At 35.7% G+C, this 21,688-nt stretch overlaps 1 protein-coding gene across 8 annotated transcripts in view; it reads left to right on the forward strand.

The window, feature by feature from the left end:
- Positions 1-21,688, forward strand: part of OXR1 (oxidation resistance 1) — a 274,281-nt gene that overhangs the window by 220,534 nt on the left and 32,059 nt on the right. For all 8 annotated transcript variants that reach the window (XM_042036050.1, XM_042036054.1, XM_042036047.1 and 5 more), the window contains 5 exons: positions 419-565; positions 8,453-8,637; positions 10,997-11,781; positions 15,734-15,902; positions 18,996-19,158. In XM_042036050.1, coding sequence (XP_041891984.1) covers positions 419-565; positions 8,453-8,637; positions 10,997-11,781; positions 15,734-15,902; positions 18,996-19,158 — 1,449 coding nt within the window. The remainder of the gene's footprint in view (positions 1-418; positions 566-8,452; positions 8,638-10,996; positions 11,782-15,733; positions 15,903-18,995; positions 19,159-21,688) is intronic.

Below are 21,688 nucleotides of genomic sequence, written 5' to 3' on the forward strand. Positions count from 1 at the left end.
TACTGGAAAAATGTGAACTGAATGGATAGAGTAGAACATGGGCCAGAAAATTGCCAGGATCATTGTGTTCAAACTTATTCAGCATTTGTGTATGTAACTTTTTAAAAATCTTTTGTAGAATCATAGAATAGCTTGGGTTGGAAGGAACCCTAAAGATCATCCAGTTCCACCCCCCTGCCATAGGCAGAGACACCTTCCACTAGACCAGGTTACTCAGACTCCTATCCAGCCTGGCCTTGAACACTGTTTGTTGTGGTAGTGGTCAGTTTCAAATCCTTGAGGGTCCCTATTGGGGCAGTTCTTTTATAATCTGCCCGTCAGTGACCTGACTGGTCAAATTGCACAGCAGAAAATCTCCAGAAATGAATATTGAAGGAGGCAAGTTGCTAAGTTCTTCTTTGTTTATATTTCCTTTCAGGATTCAGATGGAGTCCAACAGAAGGAGTCTGCTGTTTCACCAGCATGTGTTCGTCCTTCAAGAGTGGTATCATCCACCTCCGAAGAGGAGGAGGCATTTACAGAGAAATTTCTAAAAATTAATTGCAAGTACATCACTAATGGCAAGGTACTGAAACATTCATGTTTTACTGTTACTGTATAGGATGTAATAATAAAGCACGTTTAAAGTATAAACATCTAGTAGACTTCAGTCAAGGATGACTAGATGAATCAACTCACATGCATATAAATCTGTAGTCTGTATAAATACACTAAAGTCTGTATAAATACACTTACTTTTTTACACACTGTTTCCTTTGGATTCTCCAGGCCACTTGTTCAGGACATGATGCAAGCAGTTGATAAGTGACAAACTTCCCCAATGCCAGACTGTTACATAATTCTTGTATGTTGAGGGCATGAGGTCTGTTTGTTCTGTGTATTAGTATCTCTCATAAGTAATTTTCTTTACTTACAGTGGGGAAAAACATGCCTTAAACTATACTAGGAAATATGTTGTGTAGCTTTGCTTCCTTTTTTATTTTTCTTTTTAAAGCAGAACAGGGCAAGCAGAATAAACCTCTGGTTCTACAAACACGTTGTGTATTGTTCTCCATTTGGTGTGGTGTGGTATGGTAGAAACCTTGATTTTGTTTTTTTCCTTTGAAGCTGCTACAGTTCTCTCAATAGCATAATTACACAAAATGCTTCCAAGTTAGTGGCACTTAATTAACCTCTGTTCAGCTCATAGGTGCACAAGTCTTGAACAGACTTCTAGGGACTGAGTTAATGTTAAAACACTTTACCTCAGAACACTTTGGAAAAAATCAAAATGTATCGCTCCCCTACCTCACAGAAAAATTACTGTTAGACACTTAATCTATGAAAAATGCCTTTGCTCAAGCTGAATGAATGCAACAAAATTCAAAGTACTTGTAATACTTCTTCCTTTGTCTGAAGTTTGGGTATGTATACAGAAATACCACTGTTTCTGTGTTGTTCAGCAGTAGGTTTGCAGATGAAGTACACTAATGATAAACGGATTAATAAGAATCTCCTAAAACTGCAATTTTTTTTGGCTGACAGGGGAAGGATTGCAGGTCCATGTGTGTCCAAGCTTGAAGCCTTTTGACAGTACATGTGTATTGACAAAGGCTGTGTTAGAAGTTGGTGAGGCAAGTACTGGAACAGCTTTGTTTGTTACTTTGTTCTACTTTGCAGTTAATTTTCTTCACTCGTTACATTCTGTCTGTAGCCGACTTTTTTAGGCTGATCCTAGGCACCTCCTTACTGACCAGTTTTAAGTGCCGTTATGCAGAGGAATTGAGACCTGTGAGCCTTTGTTAGAACTTGGAGGTACTGGAAAAAATCTGGTGTTAAAATTTACAGCATATTATTTATGTGCTGTAATTTCCCCTCGGAATATTACAGGGAGTATTAACAGCATCTGTCTTCGACTTGCAGCATTACAGCCTATTTTCTAAGAGCTTCAGGGTGAATTCTGTTTCTAAAAGGTTGTATAACCTATTGCAGTATCTCTCCATACTTGGGGAGGTGGGTGGGAGAAAAATGAATACTGACTTGCTCAGATTTGAGTGCCAGATCTTGTAAGTTTAGCATGTAATTTAGTCTTTGTGCCACATATGGTAGGAATGTCCTCTTGAATGTTGTCTTGCCTCTCCTTGATACATTTTGTGATGATGCAGGATGATAAACTTTAAAAAGTTTTCTGGAGGAAGCTTAAAAGATTCATCCTCTGCTTCCTACTCTGGAAGTGATTTTTGAAGCTCATAGTTAACCATTCTTTAGGGCTTCAGCTGTGAAGTCTGTCATCACTGTGACTGCTGCTTGTAAACTGAAATGTAGTGAAAGCCTGTTTTTCAGTGTGTCTATGCAAAAGGGCTTTCCTTAAGGTAAGACTGTTTTATTTCTCACTTTTTAAGACTGTTTATTCTGTATGTGGTTGGAGTTGGGTTTAGTCACAACTGTGACTTCCTGGACAAGCACACATTTACATTAAGTGAAAAGGAGGACACTGACAAGGTTCAAAACTTATGCAAGAAAAAAAGAATGAAGTAAATGTTACTTTCATGATAAAAGCTTCATAAATCATCAATTACAGTTTTTATTCAACCTTGTGTGTTCAAGAATGTAATGGAATTATTTATTTAGAGAACTTATCTTTGAAAACTTCTTGTTAGGAGTCCTTTCAAACTTTCTTAGAAGTGTTTTACTGAACTGCTTAATCTTAATGTGTGGACTCACCAATGTGATAGGTTGGCTCTAAACCTCCATTTATAATGTTCGTTTATAATGTTCATTTATATTGTTTAGATTTCCATCTCAGGTATTGCATGGGCGTTAGAGCTTCCATTTTGTGAAGTCTAAGGAATTTTAATGGTAAGAAGACAAAACTGATTCAGAACTGAATATCTGCATGTGCAGTTTAATCTGCTTTCAATATGTCTGTTTTTACTTATCTGGATTAATATTTTCTGGACCAACTTTAAGAATCAAGGGGTCTGTTTTTTTTAATAACCTAAACTGTCCACATGGTTTTCAGTAATAGTGTCATAGCATTTCTCTTTGAGGATCTTAAATCTGAACTTCACCTGAACAGAATTTTACTTCGTGTCTTTAAAATTTTTTACGTACAGGAAACTTGACTTCTGCAAGTGCTATTTTTTCCAGAACCAGAACTTCCTGTAACAGTATCATGTTGAACTACTTAGTAGCTACCGGCAGAGTCTAATTTGTATCTCTGTTTCATAGAGAGTATTTTTAGTATTTTTTCTCTCAACAACTTGTTAGTAAGTGGGGTCCAAGAGAAACAAGTGACTGGTTCTTTTGTGGAGGATGTCCTAAAAAACTCTTTCCCAAGGTTCTGTATAAACAATCGAGCTGTTTATAGATGTTCATTTTTTTAAATTATTTTTTTCCCGAGGATTAGAAAATTAAGTGATTAGAGAAAACGTCAGTATGCCAGAGTCACGTTGATAGTGTGCATGCTATTGTCCAGTGTTTTTACTTGAGCTTGTGCTCTGATCTCTCTAACAACATTGTTAGTACAAACAATTATTTTATACAAATTCAAATTTTCAAAATAGCTACAAGAAAGTCAAAGAGCTGTTTCTAAAATTTTAAGTGAGTATTTGATTTATATTAAAGGGGTCTGGGCTGAAGACCCAACATGACAGTATACAAAGGAGAAGCTGGGTTCATCTTCTTGTCTTAATACTGGTAGACAAGGGCATGAATTTCTTTTTCATAAGAAAGCCCCCATGATATTCTTCACTTTGAAGAATATATTCACCCTGAAAATATTTTCAGTAGCTCAAGCAGGTCAGAGAGAGAGCTTTGGAACTTTCTACCTGCTCCAAAAACAAGGAACCAAGGAGATTATACATGGGGAGCAGACTAGGCTCTCAGTCATCTTTGGTGCTTGTAAGATAACAGGGGAGATTAGTTTGTTGGTAGTAGCTTACCAAGAACACCATTAGACTCATTTCGGTTAGAAAACACCTTTTAAGATCAAGTTCAACCTTTCCCCTATCACCAGCTTACCAATTAGACCATGTCGCGAAGTGCCATGTCCAGTCATTTCTTGAACACCTCCAGGGATGGTGACTCTACCACCTCCCTGGGCAGCCCGTTCCAATGCTTAACAATCCTTTCTGTGAAGAAATTCTGCCTGATGCCCAGCCTAAACCTCCTCTGGCTCGCCTCAAGGCCCTTTCCTCTTGTCCTGTCCTTGATCACCTGGGAGAAGAAGCCAATGCCCACCTGGCTACAACCTCTTCTCAGGTAGTTGTAGAGAGTAATCAGGTCCCCCCTGAGCTTCCTCTTCTCCAGGCTGAACAAGCCCAGCTCCTTCTGCTGCTGCTCATAGACTGTTCACCAGTTCAATTGGCCTTTTGTGGACTTGCTCCAGCACCTCAGTGTCCTTCCTGAACTGAGGGACCCAGAACTGAACACAGGGTTTTACATGTGGCCTCAGCAGTGCTGAGTACAGAGTGACAATCACTGCCCTGGTCCTGCCAGCAACATTATTGATACAGAGATGCTGTAGGGTTTTTTCTGGTGTCACTGTTGTTACCCATTCTGGGGTGTTTTATGGGACATCTGTGACATCTGCTGCCATAGTGCACATATGTGTATGAGTAACCAGAAAAGTTGTTTTAGAACCTTAAATGAGTGCATGGTACCAAAGTGCTCAGGAGTCCATCATTGTGTGTTCTGACAATAGTTCTAGAGTTACGTATTTTAGGAATAATAACACAGAAATCTGTCTGATCCATAATGACAAGCCAACAAGGAAATAAAGTATCAGGTATTTCCTTTAAAGAGTAGATGCAATTTTTATCTTGACTTAATGCAAGGCTGTGGTGTTAGCTCTCAAAGGCTGGAGCTGCTGCAGTTCCCATCGCTCAGGGAAGATCAGCATAATGTAATGAGCAGCTCTTAACCAGCTGGCTAAAGGGTTGTATGCTCCTACTTGTATGTTTTGTTCTGATGTTATCCTTTTTTCCTCACAGAATCAATAGCACTTGGTTTCTGTCTGTGCTAGAAACATCATCTATTGAGTAATAGGTTTAAAGGAAGCTTTTGCTTCTGCAAACAAGTTAGAAGATAGTGAAGAGAGAAGGTATTCGTCTTGTAAGAATCACGGAAATTGTAAGAGAAAGTGTTAGAAACATTGGCATGTCTGAAAAAGAGTAATTAAAATTTGCAGCCAAACAAAATGTTTCTTTATCTGGCTCTTACCTGTGCATTACTTAGCTATCTGGGTTAACATTCAGTGATCCTTGGAGGTAATAATGAAAAATGGCAGAAATGCTAATGGTAATGAGTGTATTAATTAATATAATTAAGAATTTAATTTATATTAATTTGGAGCAACAGTTCTTCTCTAGAAAAGTATCCTGAAGTGTTCAGGTAGTAACTGTGGACCATGTCTAGTAACTTGAGGCAGAAGTATTGCATAATGTTTTTCAAATAGATAAGAATAAAATAGGTCATCTCTTGTTAACGTGCTATAAATTCATTGTTTTCAAGATACCTCTATAATTTTTCAGTTCCTTATAGCAATTGCAAGTGAAGTGTTTGATCAGCTGCTTGGTCAAATACAGATAAAAGACTGATAGTTCTAAGTGTTTAATTCTCAATTTCTATTGCTGTAGTAAATTTTACATGGAAATACACTTTCCAATTCATTTTCATGTTGAATGTCTACCTGTTGGTGTTGAGGGTTTCTTTTAAGGCCGAGATAAAAGCCTGTATTATTTCTAGCTGTATCTTTGTTTGAGGCTGCAGAGGTAGGCTTTAGGATGTTCCATATGTGCTAAGGCCATATCAATGTACAGGTTTGGGATTCTTTGCCATTGGATAGATCATTGTCAGCCTTCTCTAGGAACTTTCCATTTACAATAGAAAGTCTCTTAAACTTGCTTCTCTTATGTAGTGAGTAGCCTTGCACACACACAGACTTTTGTCCTTGATATGGTGGTGTTTTCTTAAGATACTAACAAGCTTGGCCTCTGAGGTTTGGGAGGAGTAAGTTGGTATTTTCTGTACTGCTAAACCTTGAGTCTGAATCAAGACAACTGAAATGAGTGGTTGATGTGCAAGTGGTTCTTCATTCATGTTATTCTGATGATGTGACTCTAGTATTCAGATAAGCAATGTCAAACATAGGAAGCTTTTTTTCTTTAATCAATTTTGGCCTGTACTGTCAGCTGAAGGAGTCTTGTCTGTGCTCTTGAAAGCAAGTTGTAAAGCACTGGAGTTTGTTGACACAAATGATATGTCAGTTGGGACAGCACACCCCTTGACAGAAAAATATCATCTCTTTATTGTGTCAAAGGCTTTAGCACTTTTTGTGTACTTAATTTATCAAGGAAGGTTCATGAAATAGCGAACAAATGAAGATAGTATTACTCTGGAAATGAAGAACTCTAATGAACTCCATTACTGGTTTTTTTCTGCTGAGTAATACATAATTTTGGAAGCTGGTGTTAAACACTTAAATCCTTCAGATAGAGCAGTCATACAGCCTTACCATTTTCTCTTCAGCCTGACTGTTCTGAAGATCCACATGCAGTATATGGGCAGTGAAAGAATAAAACAGAATACTTTCATTGGAAGGGTCCTATAATGATCATCTAATCCAACTGCCATCCAGACTATGACATTGTCCGAGTCAGATCTAGAGAGTATTAATAAAATTCCATTTTCATGACCATTAATGAAAGAGCTCAGGTGTAGAAAAGCTGCTGCTTTTTTGTTTTAATTGTGCACTGAATTTACAGAAGTTATATATGTTTAAAGAGAAAAGCAGTCATTCTTCTGAGTAGATTCATTGACTTCTGCAGCCACATTGAATTTGTTTTCTAGACTACAGTAGATAAAACAAAATGTAGACTTCTCTTGACAGTTGTCCTCTTGGAGGTGCTTTTTGCACCTTGAAAGTCTATTTCCACAATACTGTGCTGGGAAAGAAAGGCTAGTGACAGTCTTTTTTCAGTACTTTAAACACCTTAGAGTTAAGTAAATGTATTCTGCTGACTTCAAAGTCTTCAACATATGTGTTGCACTCTAAAAGTGCATTTATATATATCTAAAAGATATATATAACACATTTATATATATCTAAAAGATATATATAAAATCTGACTAAGCACTGAACAACTAAGAGACTCAAGTACAGATGCTTGAGCTGCTTTTGAGAGCTGTTTTCATTTTTCCCTAGTAGAGATAGCATTGGTCATTGTTGTAGACCTTAATACTAGGGGTTTTTTTGGTTTGGGTTTTTTTAACTTGCACTTTTCTGTTTACTGCTTGGCATCTTTGTTTTCCTACTGTGAAGGTCATCAACCATCACCTGGGAACAAATTTCTTGAGTTTGGAAGAACTGTAGCTGTGTTTTGTGCTGTGCTAATCTCTTCTTGAAACTGAAAACAATACACACTGTTTATAATAGTTGTGAATGTTTTATCAGTAAGATAAGTATTTAATTCCTTCAACAGCACATGAAGTGACCCTTTTCTGGTTCTTGCACAAAAGCTTTAAATGTCTGTCTGGATTTTTAAAGTCTTTAAGGAGTCAAGATCTGTAACTGAAGTATTCCTGTCATTCTACTTAAAGCTAGATTTTTTTCCAGTTCATAATTTTAGCTTGATCTCTACTGTCCCAACACTTAAAGGAATTTTTGTAGCAGGCAATTTTTGTATGTTTGCATGTGGTTCTAAGTTTTTTGTTTAAAAAAATTTCAGCATATTGTAATTTAACTTTGTTTTTGCAGCTGTATTGTATAAGAACCCTACAATTCATATGACTATTAACCTCAAAGTTTTTTGTAGTCAAAGTTTAAACTGTACTTGTATTCATGTACTGCAGCAGTATCATTGTGATTAAAACCATCCAAAGTTTCATCTTTAAAAATCTTAAGTATTTTTTATTCTAGTTTCATTCTGTAAATGTATTTGTCCAATCAGTCAACACGTCCATTAAGTTAGAAGGACTTGATACAGCCTCTCTGTTACTTCTGTGTAAAGAAAATTAGGATAAGTGACAGTTTTTGAAGGTCTCTTTAATTGAGTAGTAGAAAGTGAGAGAGAAGAGTTAAGAGTCAAGTTTTAGACAAAAATTGCTTTCAAACCTACCAGTTAAGCCCTGTGGTTATCTGGGAAGGATGTCTCCTTACCTCAAAGGAACTGTTGAGTGTATCCTTCAATGTGTAAGGGTTTCTCTTACTTTACTAAACGCAGTTATTGATTAGTTGTGAGGTATAAAGCTGTTTCCTTTTGGGAAAGCAGGTGGTATTAATTCACTTACCCAGAAAAAGTTACAGTTTCTTGTGTTTAGCAGTGACTTAGTAACATAACAGGTTGCTTAAATATAAATTAAAAGTTGCTTTATTTAAAATAAAATGGAAAACACCTTTTTCCTACTGAAAACTGAATAAGCTGGAATTTGAAGGAGGAAAAATTACCACTTCTTTTTCCTCTCATTTTAGGGTACCGTCAATGGTGTGCTGCTAGTGACGCCAAATAATATAATGTTTGATCCTCATAAAATGGATCCTCTGGTCCAAGAGAATGGCTGTGAAGAATATGGCATCATGTGTCCAATGGAAGAAGTGATGTCAGCTGCTCTGTACAAGGAAATTGTGGACAGCAAAATTAAGGAGTCATTAAGCATGTAAGACATAACAGTATTTATAAAGCTTTGGGTAAATTTGAACTGTAGCCATATTGTTGACCGTACAAAATCAGCAAACCAGCATTTTCCTTCTTTTTTTGTTAGGAAAGGATATCAAAAATTGGCTTGGAAAAATCCTATAAAAAGCTTGCTTTAGTTCTCACACCCTATATATGATACAGGACAAATTGTCTTCTATATACATGGATTCTAATTTCCTCCAGTAGTTTCTTATAAAGATCAGTGTATAGGAAGAGGTACCACACTGTTTCCTCTGCCACTTTCCTACTATGGAAACAGTAATAGATGTGTTCAATAATTTGACTGGCATACACAGTAAGAAAGTGCAGCTTTGACAGTCTTAGTTGTAAATTTTTATTGTTTAGCATTTTTCACTTGCTTCTCAAACTTGTTGTTCTAACAGATGATTTAGACTAATTTAAGATTTGTATATATTTTCATAGGACTAGGAGTATATTTTTTTTCCTTTTTGGCTAGGGGAGGGACTGTATATTCACCTGTAGATATAGCCTTTTTCGGAATAAAGAATGAATTTGGATTGGTGAGCTCTATTCAGTGGTGTTTTGTGCAGCAGGCATTTAAAATCAACTTTAAAGGGCATTCTGAGCAATCTTTTTCTGTTCTCTCTGTTGCCTATTTTTTATACTGTCATCAGAAAAAGATAAATTCTCTTGAAAACCAAAAAGGATAACAAAAAAATCATGCCACCTTTACCTGTCACAGCTCATAAAGCACAAAAATTTGCAGACTGCCTTGACTGTCTAGCTGCAGGGAAGTGGGCTTCTTTAACCAAGAGAGTGTAAAGCTGTTTACTTGATATGTAACTCTATACCATACTTAAAATAGTTGCATTTTTTAAGATGCTCAATAACTCTTAAAAATACCCTCTTACATTTAATATAGGTAGTACCCTAAGTACATATTTCTTGATAATCTTAACTATCTGGACACTCAGAAGTATTAACTTGCCTCGTACTATTTTTAAGCTCAGTTTTGACATAAACCTGGGAGTGACCTGTTATCTTGCCATGGTCTTGTTTGCTGCCTGTTCACATGTGTCTATTGAAAGGGCAACTGAAGTATATGTTGCTACAGCAGTACTTCTGGGGTTTTTGATGTAGAGTGATGATGCCTTCAGCATGATTGCTTTCTGGAAGTTTTATTTTCCAGACTGAGTTTTAAAAAGTTGCTCACAGTTCCTACTTCAATTGATATACAGTGGAAGGAATTAGATGGCTCTTTTTAACTTGCTTGAATCAGAATAGTGCAGTTTCAAAACAAGTATTTTTCTATAATGTTTAGTTTGTTAATGACTTAATATTGGCAAATTTATCTTCCATGCTGTTGATTTTTGTGCTCCTGTAGCACATGCATTTTCTTTTTTTTTTATAATATGAATGCATATGGAATGAAGATGTTTGCTGATAAAAGGTCACACTCTGCATTCAGAGGCCTGTATGTCCAATTTGATTTATCTTTCTTGTCAGCTTTATAAACTAGTAGATGGAACACTTGTTACTAGCATTTTCTTCAGTCCCTGCAACTTTTGTGCCTTAGCTAAATATGAGGCATATTTGTAAATTTGGGGGGAAACAAAAATCAAATTTTTTTAAGTCTGTAAACAGAAGTCCTGACAGCTTCAGCTAGATCTGAGAAAACCCATGTGTCTTCAGGTATTTGACACTTAAATCATGTTTTCTCACTGTTTTTTCCCCTACATATTCTGCTGTTATAGTTAACCTTCTTCGACTCTCCAAATTTTGCCAACTGTCAAAGCTGCTTAAACTTGAGAAAGCAGTCTTATTTTCTGTATTCAGACTGTTGATATGAAAAATGGTCATAAACCTAATGGAATCTTTGATTCTTAAAACTACAATTTCATGTTGTATGGTTTCTATATATAAGCCACAATCTATGCTGAAACTGGACAAAAAATGTCTGATCACATACAGGTGTTTTATGGATTTCATGAACCTTACGTTGTGCTTGTGTAAGAGCACCTATTATGAGCATAATCCTGAAGAATTACGGAAGTGGCCTGGTCTAATAGATAATAAATTCTAAAGCCTAATCCACATGCTTTGTAAGCAAAATTACTCCATCAGCAAAAGCTTAATATAAGTTTCATGTTAACAGTCCCAGGTGTGTCATGCTGGCAAAAAGATCAACTGTGTTTACTGTTACAGTATCACATTTTATGCTTGTTTATTACTAATGCTTTGGATTAAGTTGGTTTTTAGGGTGTTCATTTGTTTTAGAGCTTAAACAAAACATAGTGAAGAAAAGAGCTTGATATTAGAGGTACCTGTTACAACAACATTCCTATTTTGCTCAACAGAGATGTAGAGCAGCTGTCAGTAAGGGAACTTGGCCATTCCAAGAAAGCTGCAAAGAGCAATACAGATGACACGGATTCCAGGGTTCGGGACACGGGCAATGACAGTGCTAGTACTGCCCCAAGAAGCACAGAGGAGTCTCTTTCAGAAGATGTGTTCACAGAATCAGAACTCTCTCCAATACGTGAGGAACTTGTTTCCTCAGATGAGCTTCGGCAAGATAAATCTTCTGGAGCATCATCGGAATCTGTCCAAACAATAAACCACACTAGTGCTGAATGTTTAACAGTCATTTCAGACTCAAATGAAGCTGCCAGTGACTTAAAGCCCAGTGCCGAAATGGTTGTAGGTGTTAAACAGCTTGGTACCCACTTAAGTTCAGAAAGTGCTAAAATGTCTGTAAAGGGGCGACAAGAACCTGGTGAAAACACTGCAGATGTCCTCCAGCAGTCTTTGCAAAGATCACAGGGTAGTGAGGAGCACAGCAAAGAGACAGAAGTGGGCAAGGATCAGGGTTCCTCGCTAGGAAAAAAAGCAGATAATGAGATGGAAGAGGAATGTCCAGCTTGTGAAGATACCACAGACTCTCAAAAGAAAGAGACATCTAGCAAAGGAAAAGTAGTGGGAGAGCAAAGTCAAGACTCAGAGACAGAAGTTGAAGAACTCCGCAAGCTCTGGAAGACGCACACTATGCAACAAACAAAACAACAAAGAGAAAACATGCACCAGGATTCACAAAAAGAAATCAGTCAGAAAACTGTATCTGCAGGAGATGGGCGGTCAGAAGGTGAGTCATTGGGTATTTGTGGATACAGTGTTGACCTTTGGATTTACAATGTGTCACCCTTCAGTTTAATGGTGCGGTTTTTTCATTCTGTCCAACATACTTCTCCATGTGCTGGTTATATTTCTTGTTGGCTTGAAGATATGCCAAAGTTAAACTTTACATAAACTAGTGGAGACAATATTGCATAGGAAACTGAGAACATGGATAACTTTGTAATTCTTCCTCATTGGAATTATATTTATGGTCATATTAAATCACAGTATCTTTGTAGGAGAGATTTAAACCTGTAAAATCAGATGGGTGCTGCATTGGTCACTGTACAGCTCACAGTTGAAAAGGTTCTTTGGCAATCAGTTAGCTGTTGCTTCAATTTTGATTCCAGTGTACATGTGTGTGAAGGAATTTTAGGGAATTAATTTGATGTTATAGCATGTCTGCCTTATGATTAAGGTTTATGGTGTGAGCAACAAACACTAGAGTCTTAACATTTTTTGATGTTTTCAGAATGCATCTTGTCATACTTTCATGCTGATTAGAACAAGGCTAAGCATCCAAAAAGCTTTGTTCATGACAAATAAGAGCTAGATGCTAAGAAACTAGTGCTATGGATACAGGGAACAGCTAGGTTTTATTTCTTGTGTACCTTTATTCTTCTGCAAAGATCAGGGCCTGGGATTATTAGTTGGGAGTTACCCTTAAAGTTTGTCCAAGTTTTTATCATATAGAAGTATGCTGTGCCTTTAAACAGCTTAAATATGCTTTTGTATGAATTTGATTTTGCTTTCTAAAAAATTCCTAAGTTGCTTTCTGATGTCTTCCCATCTTACTAATGGAGATAACTGTTTTAATTGTGCAATATTTGGGAAACTAGAAAAAAAATCTATTGGTGTGTGACAGGCATTAAAGATAAGTGAAGTGCATTTGAAGGTTAAATTCTTTATGTTAATTATTAAAGTTGAAATTATATCAAATAGAGGTACATTCTTTGGTTAACAGAAGTTCGTCTACACTTCAAAATCTGATATAGTAGTTTTTGCTTGATTTTTTTGTTGTTGTTGGTTGGGGTTTTTTCCTTCTTTTAAGGAAATAAATGAATTTTGAAATTTGAAGCAGGTGAATAGTTGCATCATTCTGTGATAAGTTTTACTTTTTTGCCCTAAATATTAGAAGTAGTCCTCCAGCAAATATGTCAGCTAGCAGTAGTTGCTGGTTGTGACTTTAAAAAAATTCAGGTACTAAGTGTTTTGAAACAATTGCTGCTTTTCTTTCAAATGGATATTTGTAACTCAGTTGCATTAAATGCTTTAGTTTTGGTTTTCTGTAAGATTGTATCATTGAATGACTCCAGGTTTCTTATGTGCTATGTATATTTGCAGAGTAAATACATATATATATAGCGAAAAAAGCGTCTGCATACAGTCCTACAGAAGAGTGCTGGCTAGAAACCTGATATTCACATGGTGCTACTGCCTCACTCAAGGTTGATGGGGTAAAATAAAACAAACAAACAAAAAACCCAAAAACAAACAAAAACAAAAAAAAAAAAACCAAACCAAAAAGCACAAGATCCTATTTGGAGATTTGCACTAATTTAGTCCAACTTCAGTACAAATTACTACATGTTTGTTATTCTTGCATGTTGTATTATCAGAATGCAAATGAACGAGTAAATTATGAATTAATATTTCTCAACCTAGATAGATATGGTGAACCTTCTACACGATTAAACAGATTAAAGCACGATTAAACAGAACCAAGGTAAAAGCATAGATCTGCTGTATAACTCCTGAAAACCATCAGACCTATTAACAATAGGTCACTAAAAACACCAGGTCATTTAAAATTTGAAATGTAGTAAACACTTTCAAGCATCCTTTCTCAAAATAAAACTCTGAAGTAGTCATACTATGAGTTTTTGATCATTAACTAACCTAGATAGTCTTTTTGTCTCTCTTATTTATATAGCAGGAATTTAGTTGAATTTTTTCTCTCTTGTGATAGTTTTGAGAATTTAGGTTTTGGGAACTACTGTTTTTTGATTGCTGCAGAGGTCAGATGTTTCTGAGTTTGGAATGATCTGAATGTTTTTTCTGAATGTTGAGCAGGTGATGCAATACAAGTTGATAACTCTGAGCAGACTAGAATAGCTAAAAAGGTCTTGCTTGTATCTATTTTAAATTTTTTTATTGCCCAAGCCTCTATTATACTCCTCTGTTTTTACAGACACTTATGTTAACCACTGGACTGAAACAAAGCTAGATGTGGTTGATACTTTGGAGAAATTGTAATGGTCTATAATTTTGTATGTGTATAAACAAGCTAAAATAGCATTAATGATCACACGTCTGTTTGCTGCTTAGCTAGCTGAATATTGGCAGAGATTGAAAGGAAAAACAAGAAGCATGAGACACACAGTAGCCATTGCTGAAATCTTTTCTCATTAATTCTGTATCAAATGTAAAAGATGGTATTGGAGAACTCACTAAAAAAAAAAAAAAAAAAAAAACCAAAACATTTGAAATAGTCTTTTTAAGACTTGGGACAGGGCAAAATTGTTTGTTTTTATTCTATCTGCTAGCTGGAGCCATAATACCACTTCTCTGAGCTCAGGGAAGTCCTAATCTGCTGCCTCTGAAGGACCAAAATCACAAATAACAGATCATTTGAAGAGTACTTACCTAACACTGCCACAGAGTTCACGTGCCAGTCCTATGAAACAGACTTTTTTGTTTATTTTTGGTTCTTTTTAGTGTTTTTCTTTTCAATCTGGGAATTTACCTTTGAGCTTACACATTAATAAAATACTTCCAAATAATGCACATTATGACTAAGTTACTATACCATATGCTGCAGATATAATTCTAAAATGTTGACTGAAAATATGACTGAAAATTAGGAGGCATGCATTTAGATAGTTACTAGAAAAAAATACTCTTTTGTGGAACAGTACCGTTCTAAACTGTATGGTGAAAATCTGGTTGAGAAAACATAGTTGCAGTGTTTATAGAGCAAGAAGGTGATGTTTTCTCTGCTTAGTGGATCTGTGGTCTGCATAGACATTGAAGGAGAACTTCAGCTATAAAGAAAAGATGTGTCCTGGGAAACTGAAACTTTATCTGTATGTATGTGTAATACCAGAGCTAGGATAAACCCTTTATTGTCATAACTAATCATAATAACTCTTAAATTTACATTTTCCTTTCTTGCTTTAAAAAAATCTCTTATGGCTGGAGGATTTTGGCAATTAATCTAGTAAAGAAACAATTTTAAGAGGGCTTCTTCCTTCACCTTGTGCTGACTTGACAATTCAGACCTTGAGGGTAATCATGTAATTCTATTAGTTCAATTAAATATACTACCAGAGAGAAAAATCCTGCCCTGAAACATCCAGTATACTTCATCCTGAGGTAGTGTTCATACCGTTGAGGTGTTTGATGTAGCTAACAAGTTAAAGTTCATCTTAATCCTGTATCAGTAGGGCCAGAACGTTTCTCTTGTAAATGACAAGTAACTAATGAACAGCTATGACATGTGTGAATCAAGCCAAAATACTTTTTTCACACAATATCTTTTTCATGTATGTGAGATATCTGTTTAATGATGGAAGGGTGTTGAGAGTATGCATCAAGAGGGTTTAATGGTGATTCTGTGTTGAGAGTCTGCATCAAGAATACCTTCCAAATATTTTCAAGCATGGATGAAATGCTATAATAATGTGATCTGCAGCTGGAAGCAGAAATGAATGTTCGAATTATTTAGTGTGTTGTACTCTGACATTAATTCTGCTGATGCAATTTACATAACAAAAAAAGGCAGGTAATTATTTCTACTTATCTTACCCCATCTCCTATTACTTATTTATACAAATGTCTTATATATCTCAATTGCCTAATATAAAATTAGTTAAACTCTTCAGTACATTGTGGATAGCTAACTTTGCCTTTATTAATAGGTTCTTCTGTTATGAAAGAAAAGAGACGACATCGATCTCACAAGTTTCTATGTCTCAGGGTTGGAAAACCCATGAGAAAAACATTTGTTTCTCAAGCAAGTGCAACAATGCAACAGTATGCACAAAGGGACAAAAAACATGAGTACTGGTTTGCTGTTCCACAAGAAAGGTAAGAAGGAGGTAAACTGTAAAAATCAGCAATTGCCAGTAGCTGTTTGAGCTTTTTATTTTTTCTGCACCATTCAAAATTTTACAGTGACTGTGTCTCTAAATAATCACCAAAAAGGGTCAGTGTCTGAGGATGTTGTTGATTGGCTTGTATTGTAATTGCCATTGGAATACCTCATTACCTTACTGACATTTTACTGATTTGCTTGAGTTATTTGTAAGTTTGGCAAGTAGTTTCTCATTATACTATTTAGGCTTTTGTTTGTAGCAAGTAAATAAAGAAAGATTCATGTGGTGTCTGGTGGATGAAGTAAGTTCTGCAGCAAAATCTTTGTCATTATCTGTGCTTCCCATTATTTGGAAACTTTGTAAAAATCCTGAGTTCAGAAGAGCTAGCTGGGCTTCTTTTGTCTTATCTTTATATATGGAACATAAAACCTTTCCATGAACCAACTTAAGCATGTCTACTGGAAAAATACCTAAATTTGTTGAACTCATTCAGTGACATGAGATGTTCATGCTCACTCACTGGTACAGTCTTGTGTTCTGAAATGATCTTTACTGCTAGGAAACTGTGACTTATTTTCAACCCAAAAGTGGTTTTTAGTGCCTTGTCAAAGACTGGGGGGACAAGAAAGAAACAAAAACCTCTCAGGTATCACCTTGTATAAATACCTACCCACAATGATCAAGTCACTTTTCCATCTTTTCTTTTGAGCTGAATGGTGTAGAATGTTCACTTGGGGCACTGCAGTTGAGGACAGATATGGATCAATTTGAGAGAGTCCAGAGGAAAACAGCAAGACTATTTAATGCCTAGAAAGTATAACATATAAAGAAAATTAGAAGTAAGTGGTGTTCTTTAATCTAAAGGAGAAAAGGTTGATTACAGACATAAAATCATTTTATACTGAACTTGGCTGCAACAAGAAAGGCAGTAGTCTTTTTTGTTTCATGTCCACTGTGGATGGAAATGTGTAATGGACTGAAATTACATCTGTTCTACTTTTCCAGCAGGTAGAATTGAGTCTGTGCTAGTGCATAACTTGCTTTTAAACATCACCCCTGCTACCTCTTAAGTGGTAGAGAGGATGCAAAGTTTTGAGTCAAAGGTCTGTCCCTCTAATTCTGCTGCAGTTAGTCCTGTCTGGGCCAGGAGTTCTCTTGTGGTTACAGTCAACTCAAATCTGCTTGTTCTATTAGTATCATATTTAATTAGAAAACAGATAAATGTTTCATATATGGCAATGATGTCTAGATGAGTTAATTAAAATGATTACTGTCTCTTTGGTTAATTTTCTAATGTATCAAGCACTTACCTTCAGCATAAAGCAGAATTAGTCACCTATTTTGGAAGAAATGGTTCTTAGTTTGCAGTCTTGTACTGATCTCCTTAGAAATCATTTCGTCTGTGAAATAACTAACTGAATGGGGCAGTATAGTACCAGTATCAGTTCTTTATTCATTCAATGTGCGTCCTATGATTTTTGTAAAGAAAAAGTTATGTCCTCATAGTGGGGTGTTCATTCTCTTAATTCCCTGTTAACCTTGCTGAGTGCTAGTCTGCATAGGTCAAAATACTTAGCACCAATCCAGTTGTCTTTGTCACTGAGTAGTAAGAAAGACAGAAAAGTAGGTATCTGTCAAACCAGCTTTATTTCAGTGTTCTTGAACTCAAAAGAGCCAGTCTGGGAAGGAGTGTCTAACTTAAGCACCAAGCTTCATGTACTTTTTTTAACTGCTGTAATTATACATAATTCCAAGTTCTTGAAAAGTTAAAATCGGGACTTAAGAAAAAACTTCATACTTGTATGATAACTTAAAATTGATACCTCTTACAGTGCATGAGGAACCTGCAGCTTCTTGTTTGGACTTCTGTGATAGAATTTACCTAACCTAATGCATCCAGAATGTTTTGTTCTTTCCTACTGCCAGAGAAAAATTTGCCTTTTTTTTTTCCCTTTCATCACTGTTAACCAGGAACCTTAATCTTAACAAGGGTGATTTTAAATAACTGACCCTGTTCAGAGACTGTTACTACATACCTGTGTGCAGTATCCTGTTAGGCGGGGGCACATGAAAAATGTAACTGTACTTTTGAGAGACTTTGCAGCTCTGTATCTCTTGCTGGTTTTCCAGTGTTCAGTTTTTCAAGGATTTATTATGGAAGGGGGAAAAAAGGTTCAAGTATTATTCTTCATGCTATTATGGTACGCAGATGTAGCAAATATCTGTGAAGAAAGACATAGGAATATTCAAACTCTTGTAACCAGAGTCATAAGGCTCTAGCTCTGAATCTCTTTTCCATGATGAAGAGACACTAGTAGATGCATTGCAAGTCCTTTTCCTGATTGCTCTGTCTGTGCACCTGCAGCAAATACAGGGTAGACTGACATCTGTTAGGATTGCAAATAACTTCTGTCTGTGAATTTGCTCTTCTAAACCAGAGAACAATGCCATTTTGTGGCACATAACTTAAAAGGAGGTAACTTTGAATCTTGGTACTTACTGCGGTTAGAATAGTCTGTAGTTTGTGATTTCATGATTTTGTGTGTGTGTGTGTATATATATATATATATATGTTGATGCTTTCAGCCATATTCCCTCCCATCCATATTCCCTCACATCTGTAGTACTTCCCACAATTTGTATAATTTTGATTGTCTTGGAAGTGTTCAGCTGTTCTTCAGGAGTGGGGAAAACAGACATGCAGACATTTTTAAATTCCAATTTTGTTTGGTTTTATGTAACTCTTTCTAAATAAAATAGAAAAGTCTTAGTGTTTTATTTTGAGATTTATTTCAGTTTTAAGAAAAGGTATCCGATGGGAGAGAAGTGGTTGAAAGACTGTACTTGTATATGAAATCACAGCTAATGCATTGCCAACTTGCTTCCTCATTTTTTCTCCAGTCAGCTTCATATATTTAAAAATTTTTAAAAAAAGAACTAGCTGGGTTTTTTCCAAAATCTGTCTCTAATATCTAGTAAAATATTAAATAGTATTTTTATTTTAACCTTAAATACTTAATATTATTAGACATTACCTAAAACTCACCTTATTTTTCTTTCCTGTATCATAACTTGACTTTTCTAGGACAGATCACTTGTATGTCTTCTTTATCCAGTGGAGTCCAGAAATATATGCAGAAGATACTGGGGAGTCTCTTCGGGAACCTGGATTTATAGTGGTAAAAAAGAAGGAAGAGCCTGAAACTAGTGAAGAATCTAGTACTGAGGATGCTGCTAAAGAATGGGAGGTAAGGAAGAGCAGTGTCAAAGATTTTTTTTTTTCATGCATTCATAAGAATATATTAAAATAATATTAAATATTTTCCAAGAGGATAAACAAAGCACTTTATTAGTCTGATTACCATGATCATGGCTGTTCAATTTATGCCATCCTAATGCTTTGCTCTAACATCAGGTCAGGGCAACATTTCACAATTGCAAGGCATTTTTGTGTGGAGCAAATTGTAACTTAAACCTCCTAGGGAAAGGAATGTAAGTATAGTAACGACGTTGGATTTGCAGACTTAATTTTCAGTCTCATAAACTGACAGTTTCCTGATATTTATTATTCATGTATCTGGATTGTTCAGTGTTTATTGGTAAGACTCTAAAAAAGGGATGGGACAACAAAAGAGGAAAAGAACAGCTATTAGTGACATGTCTTTTCAATAATTTAGTAATGAATTTGTCAGTTATAACTTATTCATGCATTAAAATGTTGAGTGAATTTTAGAAATATATTGTAATTGCAAATATCTCTTCTTTTTTTTTTTTATAATAAGCACATTTCTCTCATGTGAATCTGTGTCCACTGTGCTTCTATGGACACATCTTTACATGTCTGCATGGTTTTGTTTTGTAGTGTACATGCAGTTAAAGCACTTCTAGTCTTGTACATTCAAGTGTTGGTCAAAAGTTTGATGATTCTTGTCGTTATATATATTGTAGAAGTATCCCATCAGCACTGTGTAATTTGAGTCTTGGGACAGCAATTGCAATCTCTGACTGTAAGATTTCTTCTGTTTTTCTTTCCCCTACCCCCACCTTGCAGTGGAACATGTTGAAATTAAGGAAGTCTACACTTGTGTTTCATGTAGAGTGTAAAAGAAATTTTAAAGAACTGCAGTAGTCTAATGACAGGTAGTAGTTTTCTGCTTAGCTCCAAAAGTTAGAACCATAGAACTCTGAATTCAGAGTTCAAACTTAGCTAGTTGTAGTATTAGGCCGTGGTTGCAAAACACACTCCCTTCAGCTCAGTGATGTTGCATGAAGCATTTTTGCTTTGAGACATTGAAATTAGTATCATAAAAACATATCTTTTGAACTTTCATATTTTCAGCATATGTATCGAGTATTTTTACCAACAGTGTATTTTGTTGATTCTTGCTCAAAGCCTTTACAAGTATTTGGTCATTTAAAATTTGGCCTTTTGGAGCATGGGGATCAGTGGAAAGTGATCTATATCATAGTTTAAAGCACAGTATACCTCTGTTTTAGTGAGCTCTTCAGTAGCTTAGCACCTTAATATAATTACAGAATAATTTCTATAGAATATAGTGAAAAGAATTTTTCATTATTGAATGTTGTAAATTTTAGAAGCTATTTTTGAAGATAGTTGAGGCAGTACATTTTTTGCAAGTATTAAAATCTGTAAGTTATTTTCCACAGAATGAGGCCACACCTTAAGTCTGTATTTAGGTCTTCTCTGGAAACAGTCATAGGAAACATTTCAAAAATATTGTGATTTCTGTGTGTTATGTGAAATTTGTCAAGCTTGGTTCTCTTAATATTATCAAATAATAATTTTCCAATTTAGAAGTTAGTGTGATTAGTGAGATGGATAACTGTATAAAAAAAATGTTATGCAAGTACAAGAAATATGCTAATGTGGTCTTTTGTGCATTTTAGTTTGAGTAATGTGACTTCCTGTGACTAACTTTTAGCACGAATCTGAAAGCTGTTTAAAACTAACTTTTTAATCCAAAATGACAGTACCAGATGGTTTGACCTGTCATTACATAAAACTGTGTTTAGTGGCTTTTAACATGTATGCTAAAAAATATGAGTAAATACAGGGAATTGTAGCTGTTGTCATAGTCATTTCCACTTAATTTCAGTGATTATTGTCGATCAGTATCCTTCCTTCCTTCAATGCAACAAGCTTTTCTTCTGTGAGTTTTTGCTCCCGATGCAATCTAAAATAGCAGGTGAACAGTATAATTGAAGTCTTTTGTGGGTATTTGGCTGAAAAACAGGCTGCCTTTTTCAGATCACAAGGGTGGGAGAACTTGGGGTGGAAGGGAAGTAGAAATGCATCACAAAGTACTGTTGATCTACCAAAGGAGGAAGGTAGTAGAGTACCTTTCTTTTCCAAAAAGTGTTCTCCCTGCTGTCATTGTACAGTATCTTAAAACTAGAAAAACAGGGAAGAGGATTAATGGGTAACCCATTTGCTAGTTCTGTTAATACATTCAGGTGCAGCTTTTTATCAATAGACTTTGAGAAAACCTGTGCTTGTTTAGTGGAAAAGAAAATATGGGAAGAATAAGCAAAGGCAAAGATCAGTAACATGAAACAAGTAGTAGATGTTGGTTTATTTAAGTTTATCAGTGAATAGGACTGAACTCTTACTCTAACTTCAGTTTTTGTCTGCTTATGCTTGCTTCTACCATAATCAAATACTACATTGTACAAAGTGTCAGAAAAATACTCCAGTGAATCCTTTAACTTTTTCATTTTATAATGTTGCACCCTTGATAGATAACTGACTTAGAAGAA

This window comes from Corvus kubaryi, unplaced genomic scaffold, assembly GCF_017639235.1.
Source record: "Corvus kubaryi isolate FWS band 111438036 unplaced genomic scaffold, C.kubaryi_AGA036_p1.0 37385, whole genome shotgun sequence".
Taxonomy (NCBI): domain Eukaryota; kingdom Metazoa; phylum Chordata; class Aves; order Passeriformes; family Corvidae; genus Corvus; species Corvus kubaryi.